General features: G+C 38.0%; 2 protein-coding genes across 4 annotated transcripts; one reads left to right on the forward strand and one right to left on the reverse strand.

The window, feature by feature from the left end:
- Nucleotides 1-829: 829 nt before the first annotated feature.
- Nucleotides 830-4,731, reverse strand: LOC136239642 (uncharacterized). The gene is made up of 2 exons (XM_066030417.1): nt 4,610-4,731; nt 830-2,480 (listed from the first exon to the last, which is right to left on the reverse strand). Exon 2 carries the CDS (start codon nt 2,462-2,464, stop codon nt 1,040-1,042), a length of 1,425 nt encoding a protein of 474 aa, XP_065886489.1. The 5' UTR covers nt 2,465-2,480; nt 4,610-4,731; the 3' UTR covers nt 830-1,039.
- Nucleotides 4,679-19,801, forward strand: LOC136239641 (AF4/FMR2 family member 4-like). Of its 3 annotated transcripts, none has more exons than XM_066030414.1 (25): nt 4,679-4,836; nt 5,368-5,423; nt 5,568-5,618; nt 5,728-5,763; nt 6,119-7,221; nt 7,297-7,348; nt 7,400-7,441; nt 7,840-7,950; nt 8,443-8,507; nt 8,620-8,668; nt 9,975-10,033; nt 10,446-10,593; nt 10,675-11,685; nt 13,282-13,359; nt 13,869-13,933; nt 14,454-14,537; nt 15,391-15,676; nt 15,731-15,805; nt 15,862-15,914; nt 15,967-16,044; nt 16,547-16,625; nt 16,688-16,714; nt 16,997-17,249; nt 19,220-19,268; nt 19,403-19,801. In XM_066030414.1, exons 2-25 carry the CDS (start codon nt 5,370-5,372, stop codon nt 19,473-19,475), a joined length of 3,981 nt encoding a protein of 1,326 aa, XP_065886486.1. In that variant the 5' UTR covers nt 4,679-4,836; nt 5,368-5,369; the 3' UTR covers nt 19,476-19,801. The 3 variants fall into 3 exon arrangements, with proteins under 3 accessions (XP_065886486.1, XP_065886488.1, XP_065886487.1); XM_066030415.1 differs by having other exon boundaries at nt 4,711-4,836; nt 5,283-5,423; XM_066030416.1 differs by lacking the exon at nt 14,454-14,537.
- The last annotated feature ends 2,451 nt before the right edge of the window (nt 19,802-22,252 follow it).

Raw genomic sequence — 22,252 nt, forward strand, 5'->3', positions numbered from 1 at the left:
TGAAAGTTACCACAATGAGGAAATATATTGGTCCTAGCTAACTGGATAGCTTCTAAAATTCCTTGTTGTCAAAGAGCTTGTCTTGAGAAAAGGTTGCATCTATGTATTCATTTATTTGGTGTGCACTATTAAGAGTGTAGAAATCAAGTCTTGTGATCTACAACATTTGAGGGAGTTTCAGAGGGCATGGTACTAATTCCCATAGCTTCACATGCATGATGGTTTTCATTGATCTCTGTTTGCTTTGCACTATCAAATGTACTGAAGAATCTCCAGCTAGAGGTACTGACTATATAAGACTCTGTTTAGTGTTATGGCAATTAGGCCAAAAAGTAGAATTCTACAAATTTTGGATCTAGTCACTCAGTTTTAGTTCTATGTTCCTACAACTTTTTTTACTACTTGTAACAAAAAAAATTAAGTATTTGTTCAAATGAGCTGTTATTGAATTCTCCAAATTTGCTATGAATCTCTTCCAATATATGGTTTTCTGAAATCGTAGTCACGCCGGAAAATCTGTTTCCATACTTGTAATGAGTGGGTTGTCCTCTTGGAGAGTTTCTAGTATAGGGTATCGGCAAATTAAACGTATCTTGATTCTTGCTCTTAGTTCATGTGCAATTGTTATAAAATCCTTTACAATCATACACAACTTTGTGTGGGTAACATTAAAGCACATGTTGAATTTACCACTTCAAAGTGGACATAATCAGACACTTATCCATGGTCCCCGTACACATACACCCATGAAATTAGGACACTTCCATAGTCCCATGTCTATTAAGTGTGCACACATTTAGATTTAGACCCCTTACCCAGAATAAAGAGGTTACATTGTAGACAATGCCTCAACTTTGAAGTTATTATAACTCCCATGTGCCAACATAAGTGTACATTGTTGATGCATGCATATATACACTATTACTAAAATCATATACACTATTACTAAAATCATAGACATTACAACACGATAGATATCTGTTTTAACATCTATGCTAAATATTTTACATATATAAAAACATCATCATTGACTATCCTATCATCTGAAAAAGTTTGATACCTCATACCAACCCTCTGAGGAGTAATACAGCAGACAGGATTGGCCAGACACTTCTGATTGTGGTATATAATAGTATGGGTAGTACGTCCCCCTTGCTCCGTGTCTGTATAGTATTAGTACATCTTGTAGCCACTTGAGGAAATGTTGGGTAGTGTATTTGCTCAAAAACAGTTCTCTTGCTTGTGAAACGATTTTTGCCCTCTCTTCTGGATGTGAGAGGTAGTGCTCCAAAGTTTTAAGGATTTTGTCGTCACTGTATTCTGGTTTTATTTCCACCATGATATTCTTAAATTCGTACTCACTGCCAAGAGGGATGTCTCCAACAATTAAGGCACCAGCGACAGCTGCTTCACCATATTTGATCAGACGTAGTCGCCCTCGTGACGCTGTGACAAGCACTATCTGTGCTGACTCCAGAGATCTAATGTAATCTATTTCTTGTTGTTCGATGGCTTTAAGAGAAGCGGTCTTACTATTGGCCATTGTATAAGTAGGATGCTTTCTACTGCTGGCTCCCTCAATTTTATGATCTTCTAACAAATAATGTAATCTTGCTCTTAACGGATAAGCACTTGCCAGACGTCCAGTCAGTAAAACAGATGTCTTTCTTTCAGGACTTAAATGAGACACGTTTCTGAACAAAGGCGTGTGAACCACATGTGGCAAATGCACCATTAAAGTGTCCTTTTCTAAATGAGGGTACAAATGTATGTCTCTGGCATAAGCAAATAAGGCAATAGATGCACCAGTGTTTAGTACATGTGGCTCACAAATACCATAACGACACTCATGAAATCTGAATATCACTGCTGTTTCATCACTTATTTCCTTTAATCCATCATATATCTTCTGTGAAAATCTGAATTTCGGAGGTGTCTGAATGAATACTACATCAAATTTAACTCCAGGGTGTTTGTTTTGTAAGTTTCTTTTTAAAGATATGTGTGGATTGTATCCGGCAAATCCCTCGCCCCAGAGGTGTGCATCAATATGGCGATCCAGCTGGGCAGCTTGATAATAGTCAAACTCAATGCGGAGCATTTGCGTTGTATAACGCTCATAGGTGCTAAGAAAAAGGACAGTCAAATTATGGTAGTTAGTTTTTTTGGAGTGAGTAAATGATGCACAGTTACACATACACCTGTGATTGGGAAAGTGAATCGCTGCTTCGTAACAAGAAAGATGAAGTGAAATATCCTTACAAAACGAGCACATTGGAAGGCCGTGCATTGATGAAGGTCCACGGCTAAAGGTACGCAGGTACACTGGCAAATAGTGGACACAATGTTGAAATGATGTCCACCTCCCAATCACAAACAACAGCAGTAACACCAGTAAAATAATCAAACATAATCTTTGTTTTACCCGACAGGGACTAAACAACAGTGGCAACAATCTTCTCATAGTGTACAGCTAGTATCTAAGTAAAAACATGGCACACTTTAATCCTCCCGCACAAAGTACAACATAAATAATACTATGCTTAAAAGCACATGTAGTGAGGTCTCAAGACTAATACAGCACTCGGCATCACTATAGGCTGTATTAGCCTCTTGACCTTGATTTTCCGTACAACCTTGCAACAATGCTTAACTACAACACCAAAAGTTACATAATACAATAAACAATTTGAACTCTTGAACATACAAACTATAATATAGAGTGACAATTTAATTTGGTCCGTGTACTCTTCAATTGCTCGAGATAGTTCTGATATATCCTAGTTTACATTAAGATGTATGTGTGTGGTGTGCTATATATAATAATACTGGAGGGATTAGTTACACTATTGTTGCTACCTACCATATCGTAACACAATAACAATAGCTCCCTGTACATTTGTAACTGATACTCATTAACGAACAGGAGGTTGCAAATTTAATATTATCAGTTGCTATGTCAGCTGTTTTTTGTTTATGGAGGGCGAGAAAAGCCTGATAATTGCTTTCCCATATCATTCACTTTTGCAAGGAAGTTGTTGATGTTTCCAAGGCACTACCTAATTGGTGTTGATGGTCGTACTAATGGCTGAAATGAATCAAATTGGACCCTCCAATTATGAAAGTGTTATGGCCCCAAAACAGAATTTAATGTCAGTATCCCTGAGAGTAGAATTTACAGAGACCAACTCCTCTATTAATAAGATCACCTTACTATCAAGTACAGTGGAACCTGTCGCCTTCAGACTGAAATTTCTTGGCCGTTTAAATGTACTAAAAAGTTGGTCATTTTAGGCCTTCTATACAGGTGACCACTAAGACAGGTTCCACTGTAGGTCTCAAACATAGCTAAGGTAAACTTCATGACTTTAGTAATAAGACCACCTCATTATAGTGAATATGTCACAGTAGATCCCTAACATAGCTAAGGTGTACTTCATGACCTCATTAATAAGACCACCTCATTATAGTACCATGTCAAGCAAGTCCCTACCATAGCTAAGGTTTATTTCACAATTTGAGCGTCTCATTGTAGTGACCATAAGTTCATAAACACATAATTTGTCCAAGCAATAAACAAAATGTGATAAAGTGCAGATGAACCCACAACCTCTACACTAATTTAAAAACACATGCCTGTCACAGTCTTCATGGCTAAGTGTAAAGATGGTCTCACTAACACAATGTACCTTGAAGCCACAACAGCTACCAGCTGAAGAATTCTTATCTAGTGCCTTAAAAGTAAACAGCTATCAGACACATAGCTTACAGTCTATATGAATATACTTGCCACATCAAGAAGACCATTGTTACACTAGAAATATCAGCACCTTGGCTGTCTTTGAAAATATAAAACATATTACATTTATGGTGTGAGGGGAAGTGAATGGTCTGACTGTTAAACCAATGCCAGACTACTTTCCAATGTTTGTGTATAATAACAAAACTCCACTGTGTCCCACCATTCCATGGGTCATTAGCCACACATAGGCTACTATTGAAAACACACTAAATGGGTCGTAATTTATAGAGAATTAATATTTTCCATAAAGTAGAACTTCTCATAATGAGCCATCCAAATTAAGGAAGCAAAGACAAAGTTTTGTCTGGCTCCAATTTTTTTTCAGAAAGGGAACAAGCTACCTGCATAAATATAACACTTGCGGTTTCAAAGAGGCCTAGTTTACATGGTTGCACATCGAGTTTCAAATAGCAGATCAAATTGTGTTGATTACATAATAACCATCTTGATTAGGTAAATACGACTCTCTGATGAGAGGGAGACCATCATAATGATGAAAGGCATGAGCAATTACACAGCTTACACAAATCTGGTATATTTTGATTGTTTAATCCTACTTACAAAAGTGTTTCTTCACAGATAAAATAGCCCAATTACTAATATCTATGATGCAGGCTTCAATGTCAGTGCACCAGTGCAAATAATTGTATTAATACTTGTGTACACTGCTTAATTGCAATTGGTGAAAATTAAATAAAAGGCGGTCAGTATTGGTCACGTGATACACAAACATTCCCTTTTCCTACCCATTTAATTACTAACTATACTACCGAGCACATCACAAATTGTTTCTAACACAAGTGATACCTGTAGAATAGCTAGGAGCGTTGCACAGTCGAGGTCAGGTCTTTCGTAATCATCGTGGTGTGCTTGATTTAGAGAAAAAGGCCAAATATTTCCCGTAGTTTTGTTTACGAATTTTGACGTCACATCAAACTGCTTGAATTCTATGTGCTTATGACATTAAAGCCTTTAGGTAGAGAGCTGTTTAATTCGCTGAACCTCTTTACGGAGGACTTGATACTAACGCCAGGGTGAGTAATTGTCTGTTATTGTGTATGGTGGCGTAGCTGGTTGATTGTCCTGAAACCCGCCGGCGCCTGACAATTTCCCCTCGTATCTATCCTTTAATATTGATATTATCGTATCTTAGTATTCTATTTTGAATCGTTACAATAATTGAAGCTAGATTTTAAAATATTAGCGGTTACGAAGTCAGTAGTAAGGGGTCGTGTGCACTGTGTAGCCGGTTTGAAGGGTTCATCACAGTTGTATCTGGAAGATTATAACTTGATTCTGTTGTTAAAGGGCTGGATGGCTAACTGAGGCTATACAGACACGTGTGTTGCCTGGCCTGTCTCCTGCAGTGGAACTTTCCGAGTCAGCAATTTTGGGAATTAGCGGGAAAAACCAATTTGGTATCAATTTCGAAATATATATTGTGTCCTTTTTACATGCTACTCATTAACAATACCTTTAGACTGTTAATACAGATCCCCAGAAAGGAATGGGATTAATTCCCACGTGTATATAATTTTGGGAACTTCAAATCACGTTTCTTATAGTGATGAGCAACAAACTGAAGAGACAAGAGGCACAGAAAAGGAGGGAACATCAATTGGTGAGTTTGTAGTTGGCAAATATTTGACCCATTATAGGATTGACTGTTTGTTTATACAATCATACGTTAGCCCCCAGGAATGTATTAGGCTTCTTTTGGGTGGCTAATTGATAAACTAAGTGTCTCGTTCTTGCAACTGTTTAGGGTCATGAATATGGTGCAAATTCTAGACCATCTTTTGGAGAGCATCAACAAGTGAGTTAAGCCAGATAATAGCCATCAGGAAGCTAATTTTGTTGGCTTTTTATTGAAGTTTAACTTATGTGCATCAACTGTGAAGTAAAAATGGTCTTTGTTTTTGTAGATCTCCAAAAACCCATCATTGCGAGACAGGCTTCAGGTAAGGAACGCTCTTTATGTCTGCTGTTAAATACAACTACTTCCCGATGTGTGCATTATGTTTACAATGGTATTTGCTGTGGACATGTGTGATGTAAAATTGTGGTTTTGTGGTGACATAATTATTGTAGATATATAGGCCATATTCCTGGAACATAAAAGTTTCCCAATATCAACCAGGAAACTCTGTATCAGTATCTATTACACAATGAAAAAGGAACTGAGCTGTTATTCAGGGACTAGTTATATAATTTAAAAGTGAAATTGTGCACTGAAATTGAATCCCATTATCTTTAATTATCTTGTTTTTATTGTAAACGAAAATGTTCTGAATTGATTTATTGTATGTTTCGTAGATGTGTCTAGGTAACTATGACGATGCCCAGGAAACACTGTCATCTATAGGGATGGATTCATTAGTTGGTACCGAGACGGTACCAACTACTCCAGTGATTGACCCTAAGCAAAATGTTTTCTCCATGTCTGACCATTCTCGGCATCACTTATCCAAAGAGCGGTCGATTCCTAAGATTGCTAAGATAAGCAGTAAAGCAGGGAGTAGTCATTCACACGGACATCCACATGCTCACCATCAAAGACACTCGCTACATTCTTCACAGCAACAAAGGTCTTCTATTTCTCCTAAATTTAATTCCCAAATGAACTCAAGTGGTGGCAGTCAACCTGATAACAAAATTAGACAAACTTCACCTGTTTCAAAACCTGCTAAACCCGCTGCTCCCCGGCCCCCATCGAGACATGAGAACAAGCCAAAACACAAGGAAAAACCACACCAACACATGTCCAAGGAGAGACCATCTGAAAAAGAGAAGCACAGACCACCACATGCCCACCAAGAAAAAGATAAAATTCAAGTGCACCAGAAAACCTCAAAGCCAGTCCATAGACTGCCAGCTGTCAAAACTGAACAGCCTTCATTACAAGAAGAAGCACAAGTGAAGCATATGGAATTTGGTAAACCATTTGTTAACGAAAAGCAGCATCCAGTTCATGGTACACAAAGTTCTTCAGTGAAGAGTCCCCATAACAAGCCAACTACAGTTAAAGCAGTATCAGCAACTAACTCTATTCCTGCTATAGCTAAACCAACTAAGATGGCCACTCCAAAACCACCTCCGCCACCATCACCAACTGTACGGACCACTTTAGAACAGACTATTATTATTGCTGATTCACAAAGAAGCCCTAAACCTGACAAAGACATAACTGATTCCATCCCACCAGTTGACAGCAGTGCTCATAAAAAGTCTAAGGAAAAGAAACTTAAGAAGAAGAAACATAAATCGAAGCTTTCTCCATCTCCAGAGCTCGTGAAAGACTCTGCTAGCAATCAGCCGGCTCCTTCTAATAGTGAACTGAACGCTAGTAGACCAAAGTTGTCTTTACATATGCCAAGCAAGAAGCCTGTTGCACAGAAACCCAGCTCTCTGGACCTGAGGTAAGTACTGTACGCACGCATGCGTGCGCACACACACACACACCATGTTTTCTATGATAATATTTTTGTCCTTAGCAACATAAAGGTGGTGGAAAAGGTGCAGTCACCAATTTTATCACCTTTTGAGGTAAACTAGTACATGTTACTAAGACGAAATGACAAACTTGTTTGTCTACAGGACGTTTCACAGGACACCATGTACCTCCAGAAAATATTTGATGTGAGTTGTCCATTTAACTCTTAAATGGATATCCTAATCATGTTTGCAAACTGACTAGGCTTGTTGCCAACCATTAGTTACAAAGCTTCACCCATGTAGCCATGCCTTATTGTTAGTTCTAGCCATGCCAACACCATAACCAGCTGTGCGAGCAGCTGTTTGACAAATGTGGCAGGATGAATTGACGGGAAATGTGACATTAACTCCCCTCATGTTTTGAAGAGGAGCTTGGTTCACTCCTGTTGTTACATCCCTCATATGTGGAGTTGATTCTCAACTGCCAGTCTGAGGGGGTTCTAACTTGATATTAAGCCACATCCTGCCACCATACTTTAAATTTCCTTTTCTCTTCCCACAAGTTCTTGTTACATTTATGTAACCTTTTCTCCCATCTACAGGAAATGGCTGGGTCTACTTCACCTGTATTAACAGGTATACAGACACCCTGTAAGACGAGTTCATTCACGTTTGCCTTTCCACATTCTGGCAAAGCCACTAGCAAAGAGCAGGTAGGCTGTAATTGCATTGTGGTAATTTGTAACAAAGTGTGTCCTTGGGGAGGTGTGGTACATAACTTGTATCCTATTGCTGCATGTGTTCCATAGCAGATGACGAACAAGTGTTAATTCCTAGCTGCTCCTTTTGATGTGGGAAGCCTTAAATGTTGTATATGTTACGCTATTCTTCCTATGCTTAGGTGTCATCAGCTGGCTATAGCCATAGGGTGGTGAATACTATTAAACTATTAGACTAGCTATTGTAGCACTTAAGTGTACTTGCTTGCATTGGTGATCTCATACATGTGATAGTATTGATGTCCATCATGCTGGTAAATTTTTAACATCAATGACAGGAAAAATTAATAGTCTTTTTAAGTCTGTGATCATTATAATGTGTGTGTGGGTGCACGTGTGTGTAGTGTAATGATGGTAAAGTCATTGTACCTCACTAACCCTAATTACTGATAAACCGTACTCATAATCCATTATTATACTGCACAGGTGTTGCCATCATCCACGACTGCAGCAGCTTCTATTAGACAACAAGAAGAAGCTCATCAGTACAGGTAAAGCCCAACAAGTATACATGATCTAGTCAATACAACATGTCTCTTGTACACACACTGTGGAAATGATGAGTTGTTACTAATTATTACCAATTTCTCTTACCAACAATAGCATCACTGGAAATAATGCCACTAATTGGAACCTGGACAACATCCTTGATGTAAGTATATAATATATATATAGAGCCAGCCAAACCAATACTAGACGGAGCCAAGCCTGTTGGCACCAAAATATTTTATCAGAGGTTTTTTTTTTTTTTAAATCCTTAAGCTACACGATGGTTTGTTATCAACAAAACAGGTTTTCTGTGCTTAAGTGTCTTTTAAGAATGAAATCTGATATATTCATCTGCACATTTCTTGTCCACTATTATACTTCCTTACATGGCTCAAAATCAGCTTGGCTCAAATCAAAAAATAAATTGATTATTACAGTTGGCTGCACATGGACTGTTTTCTGTAAGTCCATCTGGTGGCTGAACTTTTCACCCACTCAAAATTGGCATCCTTAACCTTGTGACATCATTCAGCATCACCATATTTATTTATTGGTGTTAATTATAATATTAAAGATTTGTTTTCCTGTGATGTTGAGCTCTAATTAAAATTAGCTATATAATTATTAATGTCCTTGTTTATTTTTGGAGTGGACAAAAGAGTTGGTGGGCTTTCAGTGATATCATTTAATTTTTTAGCTAGCAGAGTCCAAGATAATTTTCTTAATTGTTGTTTTTAAAAGTCTGCGTGTCTCTGAATACTTGTAAAAAGGTTGGTACTTGAAAACTATATTCTGTGTGTGATTTAACTAAAGTGAAATATGGTAAACTACTTTCTTTGAGAAATTGAATACTACTCAGATCTCTTCTCAAGCAGCTGTGAAGTAAGGGTCATAGTATAATAAACACCCTCATATAAAATGATAAAAGTTTTAGTCCGAGTGGGTCCAGTATGCCAATACAGTGTTGCCTCAGAAAGAATATTACCTTTATAATGTACACAGCGCTACGTGCTATACAAAACTGGTCCAACGTCTCTGTTATTTAGAGGTTTAATACTTCAACCTTTATCAAATTGTGCACACACTATACAGAGTGAAACCCCATTATTAATAGGGGTCACCCATTGAGACCTAGAAAAATCAATAATGGGATGACCCTATCAGTGAGGTTATGAAGTGCACCTTAGTTATGTTTGAGACCTATTTGACATGGTCGCTATGATGAGGTGGTCTTATTATGAAGTACACCTTAGCTATATTTGGGACCTACTTGACATGGTGAGGTGCCCTTATTAATGTGGTCATGAAATACACCTTCTGGGACCTACTAGACATGGTCCCTTATTAATCATGCAGTGAGGTTTCAGTGTACTGTAATATTATTCATTATGTTGTAAACATGATACACAAGAGTTAGTAACACTGTGTTAAATGATATACAGCATCTATTGTGTGTGTTGATGCCATAGGAAAGTGCTGTTTCAGTGACAGGACTTCCTTCCTTAAAGAGAAACCTTCAAGCTGAAATGTGAGTGTGAATGTACATGAGATTTAGTTCTGTGTGTCGTGAGTCGTGCGGCAGGGTCTAATATGACTGGATACATCGTACAGTGTAATCCACCTTGCATATGTGCTGAAGTGTCCTTGCTATAATGAGGTGTCTTGATTTCAGGGATCGAATGTATGCACACAATACAAATAGGATCATGGACAAGTGTCCTAATTATCATTGTGTTCTTATTAATGATATGTCTTCATTGTCCTGGTCTCATTCAACATGCCATTGGGATCATGATCAAATGTCCTGAATACTTTTTGTGTATTGGTACACACTTTCCCTGTAACCCCATGCAGCTTACCCTAGTGATGCATATTATACATAAATTTGACCATGCATATTGCGTAATTTATAGATGGTGTAATAATGGTTACTTCATTAGGGAGCAAGAGATGATGGCTGGAATGATGGAGGAGGATGAGAATGATGATGATAGACATGACAGTAGCAGCTCTGACTCTTCCAGTGGCAGTGACAGTGAAGATGATATGCCTCTGTCAGCTAAATCTGATCGTATCAACTCTATTGGGGTATGTGTAATGTGTGTGTGTGTGTGCGTGCATGTGTGTTTCGTGTACTAACAGTTGTAATTTTGTTGTCATATTTAACAGGATTTGGACTTAGGTACAGTGTTGGACACAATTACTCCACTCAGACCAAACCCTGCATTCTCATTTCCTCTCGTACATGATGATGTTGCTCAACTAGAGCCACCAACACTTGAAGAAGACAACCTATCACACTTTGTAATGGCTCCACAACTCACAGGGCTAGCCTCATTAGCTAAACCACACGATTCTGATGCAGACAGTAGTTCGAGTGGATCAGAAGGAAGCAGCAGTGAAGATGATTCCAGTGACAGTGAAGCTGACAATGACGATCTGTTTACTGAAGATACCACTGCCATTGTCATGGGTGATCAATCACGAATTCTACAACAGACAGTATCCAGTTTATCGACACAGTTGACTGCCACTCCTGAATCAGTCCCTTTGAATAACATGAATTCTTTAGCTTCCAGTGCACCTGCTGCGGTTAACAGGCAATCAGGTACCTCCATGAAACGTCTACGGAACATGAAGACTATGTTAGCGTCGTATGTTAAAGCGCCTGATGCAGCAGCTGCCAAAAGCAACACTGGTGCACGGCAGTCACAAAGTGAGGTAAGCACTCCCGTGGCACCTTGCACTCTTGATACAACAAAAGACAATGCAGTACCCAGTATTGCTACAACTGAACCTTTGAACAGTGAGAACAGAAAGAGACTGAAATCAGTAGAGTCACCTAAAAGCAATGCACCAATTCAGCCTTTGCCAAGAAAAGGCAGCAACTCCAAACGAATGACTTCCTTCAGTAGCACAATGGAAGCCGGTATGTCAGAGGATTCTTCGTCAGATTCGGAGGGGGAAGAGTCTGGTGAGGTAACAAACAGTGACAGCGAGGATGAAGCAGCTAAACCAAAATCAGCAAAACTAGCTAAGTGGGATAACTCTTCTACGCAAATGCCAGCCAAGTCATCATCACCAAAGGGAAAAAGTGGCCTTGAACTACGTATTAGTATCTCCCGACAATATTATACAGGCCGCTCTCTACCCACTCCTGTCACCACACCAAAGTCTCCTGTAAGTTGGTACAAACTACACACACAACACGCACACACATGGCAAATTTTTTTGTGCTCACATAATACCTTTCACATTTGACCTCACACCATTTTACCTGTAAACAGAGAATGCTCTCTACAGCAAAAATAGACTGAAACATTTTGACAAACAAGTTTCCCACATGTATACTAAACACCCTTATGTTACGCTACATTAAATGTATTGATGTACCCTGGCCACAAACACTTCTTTTTCACCTCAGTAATCAACTTAACTTTACCAAGAATATTGGACGCAAGTACATGGACTAGTATAAGCCGATATAACTACTTATCAGTACACAGTAGAAAGAATTCGCTAATACCACGATACTCACCATGAAATTTCTGACAAAATCACACCAAGTATCGCTTGGTTTGAAAAGAATCTCCGCTGCTAGGCCGCCAAGAAAAAGTAGCTCTTCCATTATCGTCCGCCATTACTCTACACCTGCTACTTTGATCGGCCATATCTCGATAGTACTTCACCGTAGCGCATCAAACTAAATGCCATTAGACTCAGCACGTGATGGCGATTCGATTTGTATACAAAAAAATCACGTGACTACCTCATGAATACGCGATAAAGAAATAACGAAGCGGACATTCAGTGGAGATGACATCGCCTGTTCTTCGCTTCATATCACAAGTACTGTTTTCTGTAGAACAAAACTGTTATGATATTATTGTTGTGTATGAAACTACCATTAAGTTAATGCCAAACAATAATCCATCTTCGTTTTACAGAAGGCTACTGCTTTCCTTATAACACAAAGTTACGCATTTCTCCATACTTGAAAATTAATTTGGTCCTCGAAGGGTTAAGATGTGTTTCCAATGAAATCAGTTCTGTTACATGTTGGCAATTTTGTGGCTCATTACTTTGAGGGGATAATTCCATATGGTTTTGTTAGGTCAAGGGGACAGTCCCTTGTGACTCTTAATTTGACTGCAAAGCCACTGTGTAATCAGTAATGATGAATCAATAGATCTAAAAATACCTTTTTGCAGTTGGAAAATTGTTTATGATGTCATCATGCAATGAAGTGATTAGAGTAAGGGAATTTTGTTGACAAGCTTATGGACATTCTTTCATTCTGCTGGCTTAGTGCCCATTTTTAATGGGTTCATGCCTAAAGCATGGTCATAAATTAGCAAAATAAAACCCTCCATATTAGGGACAAAGTCTATATAATTTGGGATCCTGTAAAAGAAAACAGCATTTTGTATGACGTTAAGAATGTCCAAACCAACTAGTCCCACCAAGTTTCTTCAAATGCCAGGCACCCTATAAACTGTTTATCATCAGGTAGTTAATCACTGAATTTCTGTATTTTCAGCGATTTTGTGTGCACGCAGGCACACACACACACACACACACACACACACACACACACACACACACACACACACACACACACACACACACACACACACACACACACACACACACACACACACACACACACATCACACATATACACACTAACAGTGATGGCTTATATTGTGTGAATGATGTGCCATTAATGACAGGAATGTGGGTGTGTAATCACAGTGTCTATCTCCCTCTATATAGCCCATGGCTAGGATAAGACCGATTGTGATATCTGCCCCAGAAAAGAAATCTTCTTTCCGTGACCGGACCAATTCTGAGGTATGTAGTATTTGATGGTATACATATTTCTACAATTCTCTACTGTCTTGAGTTTGAAATATAATTGGTGTCTTTAAACAATGTTTCTTTTAGTGCCTTTGTCAAAGGAGGTATTTGAAAAGTTGTTTACACCTGTTTAGATCTTATTTGTTTATGGGAAGGCCTCTTAAAATGGCCCAGCATCATTTGTAAATGGTCAAACTTTGACAAAGTGTTGTCTACGTATGTGTGTTGATTATTCAAGCATTAGTTGTACTGTTACAATGAAAATAAAGACAAAATGTTCTTATTTAGCAGTTTTCTCATCGTGTCTTCCCAGTATTGTTTGAATGTCTCAAAGGAGAAACAATAACTTCAGACCTAACCACTTTACTCTTATCTTAAGTACATACTTAGCTGTTTTTGACATGGCCACTTCATGAAGAATGGTCTTTATTAAAGAGGTGGTTGCTAAGTGGTTGCATCCAACCATCCATTAGTGTTGTTCATACAATATGTACTACCCACAGGATTACTCAACAAGATGCAGCAGCTCTTATTCACAACAACCCAGAGACTCGCCATATTCACACAGGTGAGCAAACATTCCTTATTAGTTGTAGCATGCAGTGACTTCAATGTTCTGTCTGTCCATTTCATTATGACCTAATACTTGAAGCCATCTTGCATATAGTTCCTTTGATGTCAAAGCATCCTTTTATCTTGTGTGTTGTGGTGTATTGTTATGTTAACTAAATTTTTTATATTATAAATATGGACATTTATTCCCTTTAATGTGGTACAATGGAATCTCTTTAATACTTGATCTGTATCCTTTGTGTGTTGACATAGAGAATGTTTGTACTTAAGGGGTGCAGTGGAACTGCTCACAAACTGACACCTTGATAATCAGGACACTTGTCCATATGCGGTCTAATTTGTATTACACATTTAGGCCCCTGAAATCAGGATACCTCTTTAATAAGGACACTTGTCCATGGTCCCATTTGCAATAGTGTACATGCATTTGGACTTTGAAACGGTTCCACTATGCTTAAAAAATAAAAGTTGGCTGTATGTTTATGGAGCTTTCTGTATTGTGTTTCGCATTGTAGGAGTAGCAGATCGAGGGAGGGATCACGAGAACCACTAGAATATCAAGCCAGAAGCAGAGGTGGCGAGCACACACGCCCACACAGGTAGGTGTGTATAATAGCGATAATAAATTATGGGCAAGCTAACAAGATTTAGAAAGCCTGATTAGCAGGCCTAACTGGATTAGCCTGCATAACAGGATTAGCATGAAATTAATCAGGTGATGGTGTTGTTGATAGTTGGTAGTGACCACAAATTATCAGTGGTGGTAAATTGCCCTCCCAAATGTGGTTACTAACGATAGCTCAGTCAGCTTGTTTACGAACTTGCCCTAATATAGAAATGTTTTCTTAAAGTGAAACTTGTTTTATGGACACCTTCACTCGCAATTTTAGTTGTAATGGTTGTCTTCTTTTGTTAAGTAAAATGTGTGTGAGGTTGGCTTACCACCTTATTGTGGAGACCTTTTCTTTCTATTTGTTAATTACGTATGTTGGAGTTATGCATGCAACTAGACCACCTTAGGGATACCTGCTTTTGGTCTCTTTTTTTTTGGGGGGGGGGGGGGGGGTATTTAGAGGTGCTATTCTGAACTATAGTAGAATTGCATTCTTTACTACAAGAGATGTACAGACCTTTCTAATAGAGAACTCAAAATTTTGGCAGGTAAAGTGAAATTGAAAATCCACCATTAGATTTGGTTAAGCTCATTAAACCATTTTGAAGTCTGCATATGTACAGTGGAACACATTGGACAATGTGATGCATCCTAGAGAGGCATCCTAATTTCAGTGGTCTAAATGTGTGTAGTAATGGTACCATTGACAAGTGTCCTGATTATCAAGGTGTCCTTATTTAGAGAGAAATGTCTTTTCATTGGTATGCAATAGAAGTAATATTAAACTTATATGCCACATTATCATCTTAATTTGTGCATGTTTTCCCTCCTCTTGTTAGGCGTCACAGTCGCAGCATGCGATCGTCATCACCCGATCATCATCACCAACGTCATCATTCTTCTGGCAGTCGCCATCGAGAACCACCGCCACCTCGAGGTAGCAGTCACTGGAATCACGGTTGGTCTGGTGGTGGAGACCATCATTATCCTTACGATTACGACTACTCCGGGTCATCTTCACACCATTACCCTAGAAAAGGCAGGCACTCAGCACCACCACGGCTATCCAAGCCAGAAATCTACATGGAAGATGCAAAGAAATTGAAACACAGCGGTGACCGAATGGTAATGCATTTAGATACATAATTCAGTACGTTAGATCTCTTTACTATTCTACAGAGCTCAGTAGTAGAGAAAGCTCAAATGTACTTAGAAGCAGCTCTCACTTATATGCTCTATTGTGCCAGCAAAGAGGCAAGCATTCTAGTATAACGTTCATACATCTTTATATGCACTTGTTGTGCTTACAGGATGAAGGAGACCCTGACAAAGACGTTATGCTTACCACCATTTTATTGTTGAAGTAAGATGAAGGTTGTATTTATTTATCTTGTTTCATTCATTGTATATTACAGACATATAGTACAATCTCATTCAGGAGGCCTCAATATGCTGACCCGTGGCGTGTACTGTGAGATGTTGTCAGTGCTGTGGTACGTGGGGACCTTAATTTAATACATTGTCTTAAAAACACTTTCCCAAGCCTTTTCTAACAAGATTTCACTTCGTTTCTTACCACAGTTTACACTGTATTAAACTTGATTAGGGCGTTGCTTTGTTTTGTTCATTTGGCTGGAAGTTGTGAATATTTTGAATAAGACTTATTGTATTTGTGTATGCTGTGTTCTTGGTTCTGTGGTGCAGCCACATCACAAAAGGATACCATACTATACTCGATAACCAGAATACTTAAGTATAAGGTCCTATTTGTATTAGAGTCCACGCGTTTAGACCCCTGAAATCAGAACACCTCAGGACACCTTGATAATCAGGATACTTTTCCATGGTCCCATTTGTATTAATGTACAGATTACAGAAACACTTTATGCTTTTTGAAATATTCAGGTGTTGATGAGGTTAAAGTGTATTAAATAGTTTAAGTGCATTAAATAATTTTATCTTGTGTTATTTTAATTTATTATCTTTTCCTCGTAGCTTGCGTTGTCACTCGGTGTTATGTATGAAGGTGTTCCAGACAACGTCTAACAATGAATCTGTCAGCAGGAACCAGAAGGTTTGACATTTTGTCCCGCCAAAGATTATTAGTGATGATACTGTGTTTGTTGCACTGTGCAGGTCCTGTCAGAATTTTTTTCTGCAAAGGTGAGTGTTTTATTAGAGTGTTTTAGTTGCTAAGAGTACAGTTGTACATGCATCGCTTTAAAACCAATTCAAATAGTACCATGTCATACAAGAAAGTCCACATTTGGTAAATAGAGTAAAGCTTCCCCTTGTTATGCATATTATAGCTTGCTGTTTTCTGTGAAATAAGTTTGTACATTTTAAACTCTACTCTGCCTCTATTTAAGTGTCTTTAATGGACCAAAATGTGTATTTATTGCATTTCAAGTAGAATTACCCAAATGTTTTTGTTTGTTGTAATAGAATATTCCACAAGGACGGTCTCCTTTTCTTGGCACATCGCCATGTTTCTCTCCAGCAAATTCCGGCAGTGGGACTGGTGTTACCACTAGTGGTGTGGATTACAGTGTCTCTTGTCACAGCCCGTCTGCTTCCAATGTATCCATTCCTGGTCATATATTCAGCATCGCTGTCAGCCATCTTACAGTCACCAGTCATTTGTTCCATGCACAAGACAGCTGGAGACAAGCAGACTCCATTAGTGAACAAACTAAAGGTGAGAATGATGTAGCCTTTCTGTTCCGGAAACTTGGGAACATGTTCAAGTGTTCTCAAGGTGCCCTAATTAGTCAGACATCCTGATTTCGGGGGTCCAAGACCACGTACAATTGTCATGATACCACCTTTGAATTCTGTTACTGAAGGGGCAAGCAGGGAGAATGGGGAGAGTACTTGTGTAAAAGTACAAGTCCTCCTGAAGATAGGAGTACTTATGTTCAGATTCATTAGCTGTGTTTCCAGTAATAAAACTTTTTAAATTTAATTTCTAAAATAGAGAGAGAAGAGTGTATTGGTAGATGAGAAAAAGTTTATGTGGCCCATTCTTAATGTGTTAAATAGAATTAACAGGTTATTAGTAGACTCCTAAGCATCTTGGAAACCTACAGAATCACCATGTCCACATTGTTGCATCATCAATTAATGCGTAGACACACCAAAATTGTCACAGATGTGCTGAGCATTGTCAAATGTATACCCCTAGGCTGTTATGTTGGGAGCCAGAAAGATCACTAAATGTATAAGTAGTTAGTCTTGCATAGCCAGACTGCACCACCCTTTTGAGCGGGGAAAAAGGCTAACCATCACTCAAGAAATTTGGTCTGGTCTTGTGTGACTATGTAGTAATGTCGACATTCCTTGTGGCCAGTTATAGCCTGTTAAATTAAGGTCACTGCTCTCCTTGAAAATTCTAATGTGTTATTTGTCAATAGCTACCTACCTTGCTTGGTAAGGGCAGAAATCTATAAGTGATCACCCCATTTAAATTTTGTTTTAAATATTCGTGTGTACAAAAGTCCTTTAAAATGATATATAGCCCCAAGCATAAATTCTTCGCTAACCATTATTTGCATCCAGTTATTCAATTACTGTCCAGCTGGCTAAACAGTGGGTAGTCAGAGTGTGTTGTCTGGCTATATAGAAATAGATAATACTGCTTTGCAGTTACCCAGCAACGCTGCATGGATTCGCTTTGTGCTCAGAAGGAGAGAAATCATCGAAAACTGTTAAAGCTGTTAATGCAATTACAAACCACTTTACGAATAAGGAAAAATTTAATAACTGCGTGCAAAAGCCTACCATCTGTCTATTATAAGCTTGAGCAGATACAAGATTATATACTATAATCTCTGTTACAGACACCGACATCCCATGTGTGCAAGCAAAAGTCAATGTTTACGCACACAAAAATGTACCATCTGGCAATCAAATGCTACAGACTATTAATTAGCGTGGCATACAATAATACCTTTAATATAATCTGTGTTAAAGACGTTAGCATCCCATTTATAAGGAAAAGTTAATGTTGATGTGCAAAAGTCAACCTTCTGGTCATAAGGAGTGTCAGACGGTTGATTAGCACAGTGCACGATAATACTTTCAATATGATTCATTAGTATCCCATGTATTAAAGTGAATTTAATATTTCTGTAGAAAAATCAACCTTCTGGCCATGAGGAATGCCGGACTGTTGGCTGTTGATCCGTATAGTTAACAGGAGTGAGACAATGCCACTAAGTGCTAATGTAATCTAAATCAACATCCCGTTTTGTAGACACTCGCATCTGGTATTTACAATACCGATGTGTTGGCTGCTGTAACAAGAGTGATTTGAGGCTTAAATAATTGCTTTGAGGCTTAAATAATTGCTTTGAGGCTGAAGTAATTGCCGGCGTTTTGCTTGTTGCAGGCTAGACAATACAGCACAAACCGACATTGCGTTTATCTCATGGTTCGGTGATAATGTTAGAGTTTGTGGTGTGGCCAGATATGGTTACACTGTTATAACATTCACACTAACTCACCTGGCAACTGATTGCTTGTATAAGCAATTAATTATGAGCTAAACTCTTTTAGTTATGCTAAAATAGATTCATTCAAAAGTGATATAACTTTGCTGTGACAAAAAAAAAGTGTATTTGGTTAATTATGCTAATATTCACCAACCGTTTTTGTTCTTTGTTGCAGATTTTTTTGACACATTAGACAGAAGAAATGGACCTATTAGCCAACACAGGTAAGAGCATATTGGTTATGTAATGAATACAGGTTTTGACTCCCCCTGGCTTTTAATATGTACTTTTTATAAACATTCTGTCTCAGTTTGGAGAAACTGTTTTACATTGTATTGTATTGTCTTCCTTTCTATAGCTCCTTGTTGAGAGTTGTGGAGTGGGCCCGAGAAGGTCTACAGTTGCTGAAATCAAAGAGCAGAGACTACTAACAGAGTATTGATGTAGTATCACCCAACCTTCATTTTCCTCCCAACTTTAAAAAAAAAAAAACCTCTCACTTCAATACCTCAACAGAATAACAGAACTATAGTTGGATTTTTATTGTATTTAGATTTTTCATATTGTAACTATTCAAATTTTACTTCAAATTTGTAAATAAATTATATTGTGATGTCCAAACAAAGACTGCTGCTATTATTATACATGTTATATGTTCTGTCTATTGGAATTATGCAAACTACTTCACTTGTATTCATTGTGTAATATGATTTATTGTTTCCAAGTCATTTGGTATTGTTGAAACTGCATAACCATTTATAGCAGTGTGTTATGATGATACTTGCCAGGTGTTTAGTGTGGTGTGAAGACAAAACATTTGTTTATTTCACACAAGACATGGATGTGTTAACAAGAGTATTATGCATGGTTGATGATGGCTGTGAAGGTGAAGACCACAGACTATTTAGAAGAAATGGGAAAATGCTCAAAAATAATATCATATCATTTTGGTTGTTAATGGATTAGCACACCAAGATGATTCCATCATTAAATCAATATTGGGACCAGTTGTCCAAATACTGCCCAGTCTGAGACACAAATAGTACACATCTTTCCACTTAAGTTTTGCTGTTTACTTCAATGTTTGCATTGGCTGTACCTAAAACAGCCTGTCTTATCTTATAAGGTAGTGTCTGCGATACTAAAGAGGACACTGCTGCTAGGTGTATTTTGTTTGTTTTTGTTCTCCCAATAGTGTTATAGTTACTCTGTTAGTGAAGAGATGTGCCAGAAGCCATTACAATCAGTTTGCTACACACCTATACTGATCTCACCTGCTCAGAAATTACATGGCTACATTGTTTGCAGTTGTTTCCAAGAAACAGACCAACTAAAGGAAACTAGCAGAGGTGGGATTCTGTCTGTATTGTACAGTAAATGCCAGCTGTATATATCCGGTAGTTTGAATAATGAAAAGCCTATCAGTGTGTTCTTGTGTAACTTTACATACATACCAATTTCAAGAAGCCTGGGTGACCTTAAATCTACTGTATTAATTAAGTTTAGCTTTGTGAGATGTCTCCAAGTAAAGTTTGGCATTGTAGATACTAACAGATTCATCATATAGTAGAAACTGGAGCAACAAGTATTTGGTGGATCTATGTAGCTGCCTGAATTTCAAAATCAAAGCAACAAACAACGAATTGATGATATCATCTGAGTTAAATATTATTTTCTTTATTCACTAATATGTCTGCTGGCATCATCAACACCAAATGTCACACATAACCCAGCACCATAAATGCATGAGAGTGTTACATCCTGTTAAATGAATTAATATTAAATGTTGGTCACAGAGTAAATAATTATTAAATTTTACCTCAGATCTGTACCAAGTAGCTACAGAGAATTGCAGAATCTTTGAAAGTCACCAGAACATGACCTATCAGAGTTGTGGTGACACATTCTGCACATCATAAAGTAGCCTTTTTTTTCAGTTGTTGCTTTACAGTTTTGTTGCAAACATCCTGCAAACATCTGTATTTGTGACCGGATTTGCGAAAAGGGGTCTTCCACACACATCCAGTTTGTGAACTTTGACAATCCATAACTTGAGATAGTATAAAGCTATTGACTTGAAATTTGGTCAGTAGTGAGCACCAACATAGGTTAATGGATGGAAAAGGTTTCAGCTTTGTATCTTTCTTTAACACCATGTTATGGTCTTTCAAGTTCATAGAATTGGATGTGTGTGGAAGACCCCTTTTTGCAAATCCGGTCACATTTAATGGTAGGCATCAAGTTATGTTCCAAAACCATCAACGTCAACACACTAAAATTAATTTCAACCATTCCTACACAACAACAAAATCACATGTGCATGACCTGAAACTAATATTTTGTGGTATCTCACTCCTATACTTTGTATTATGGCTGAAGGATTAGGAAATCCATACCATATATAGTCATGGACAACTGCTTTTAAATACTACCAAACCATGAATATAAATTGGGTGCACTGACTTGTATAATCCTGCTGTTTGGTTTATGGCTGTATGTATAAATAGTAGCTAGCATAAATTGTGCTGAATAATGGCATGAGTAGAAGAGTTCCAATTTAGGAAGTAATGAAGACTTTCATCTGCTGAGAACATATAACATTTCATCCTTGTAGTGATTAATTAACAAAGGAATCCAGCAGTTTAATTTTGTACTATCTTTAGTAGCTAATTTGATAGCCACCTTTTAAAGAAATATGTTACTAAGCAACATGTTAACTATAATGAAAATTTCAATGTCATATACTTTACACACACTTGACCTTTTTCCATGGACACAACCTTATATGGCAATCTCCTTGAAGAAACCAATATGCATGATATTAGTATTACTGTAAAGGAAAGATCTGACTTCATGTGTTATAATGCTTTGTGTGTTGTTATGTGCAATGAAACGCTCTAGCTCTTATAGTCCATAATAAAGTTGTCCCAACTATCCTTGGGGGAGGGAAAGTTTGTAAACAACTTCAAGTGCTATTGATGGCTATAATGACATTAATAATTCACTAGGGTGTATATTAAGGTTTATTATGTTAAGAAGCGAACTGCTTACTGAGGTAGGGATCAAAAGGAGGAAATTTCACACCATGGTCTGACAGCTATATATATACAAGTTTGCAGGAACAAAGTTTTTTTTTTGTGAAGTTACCAGTTCTGTGTACACACCAGTTATTGCACCACATGCTAACTACAATGGTAACTTGTTGCAA

The sequence above is a fragment of the Dysidea avara genome, chromosome 11 (genome assembly GCF_963678975.1).
Source record: "Dysidea avara chromosome 11, odDysAvar1.4, whole genome shotgun sequence".
Classification (NCBI taxonomy): Eukaryota; Metazoa; Porifera; class Demospongiae; order Dictyoceratida; family Dysideidae; genus Dysidea; species Dysidea avara.

Excerpts from the sequence above, each read along its gene's own strand:
- LOC136239641 (XM_066030414.1), top strand. The coding sequence starts at position 5,370 with ATGAGCAACAAACTGAAGAGACAAGAGGCACAGAAAAGGAGGGAACAT. Across the intron at positions 5,424-5,567 it reads AAAGGAGGGAACATCAATTG|GGTCATGAATATGGTGCAAA; the intron begins GTGAGTTTGTAG and ends GCAACTGTTTAG. Across the intron at positions 8,669-9,974 it reads ACCTGGACAACATCCTTGAT|GAAAGTGCTGTTTCAGTGAC; the intron begins GTAAGTATATAA and ends TTGATGCCATAG.
- LOC136239642 (XM_066030417.1), bottom strand. The coding sequence starts at position 2,464 with ATGAGAAGATTGTTGCCACTGTTGTTTAGTCCCTGTCGGGTAAAACAA.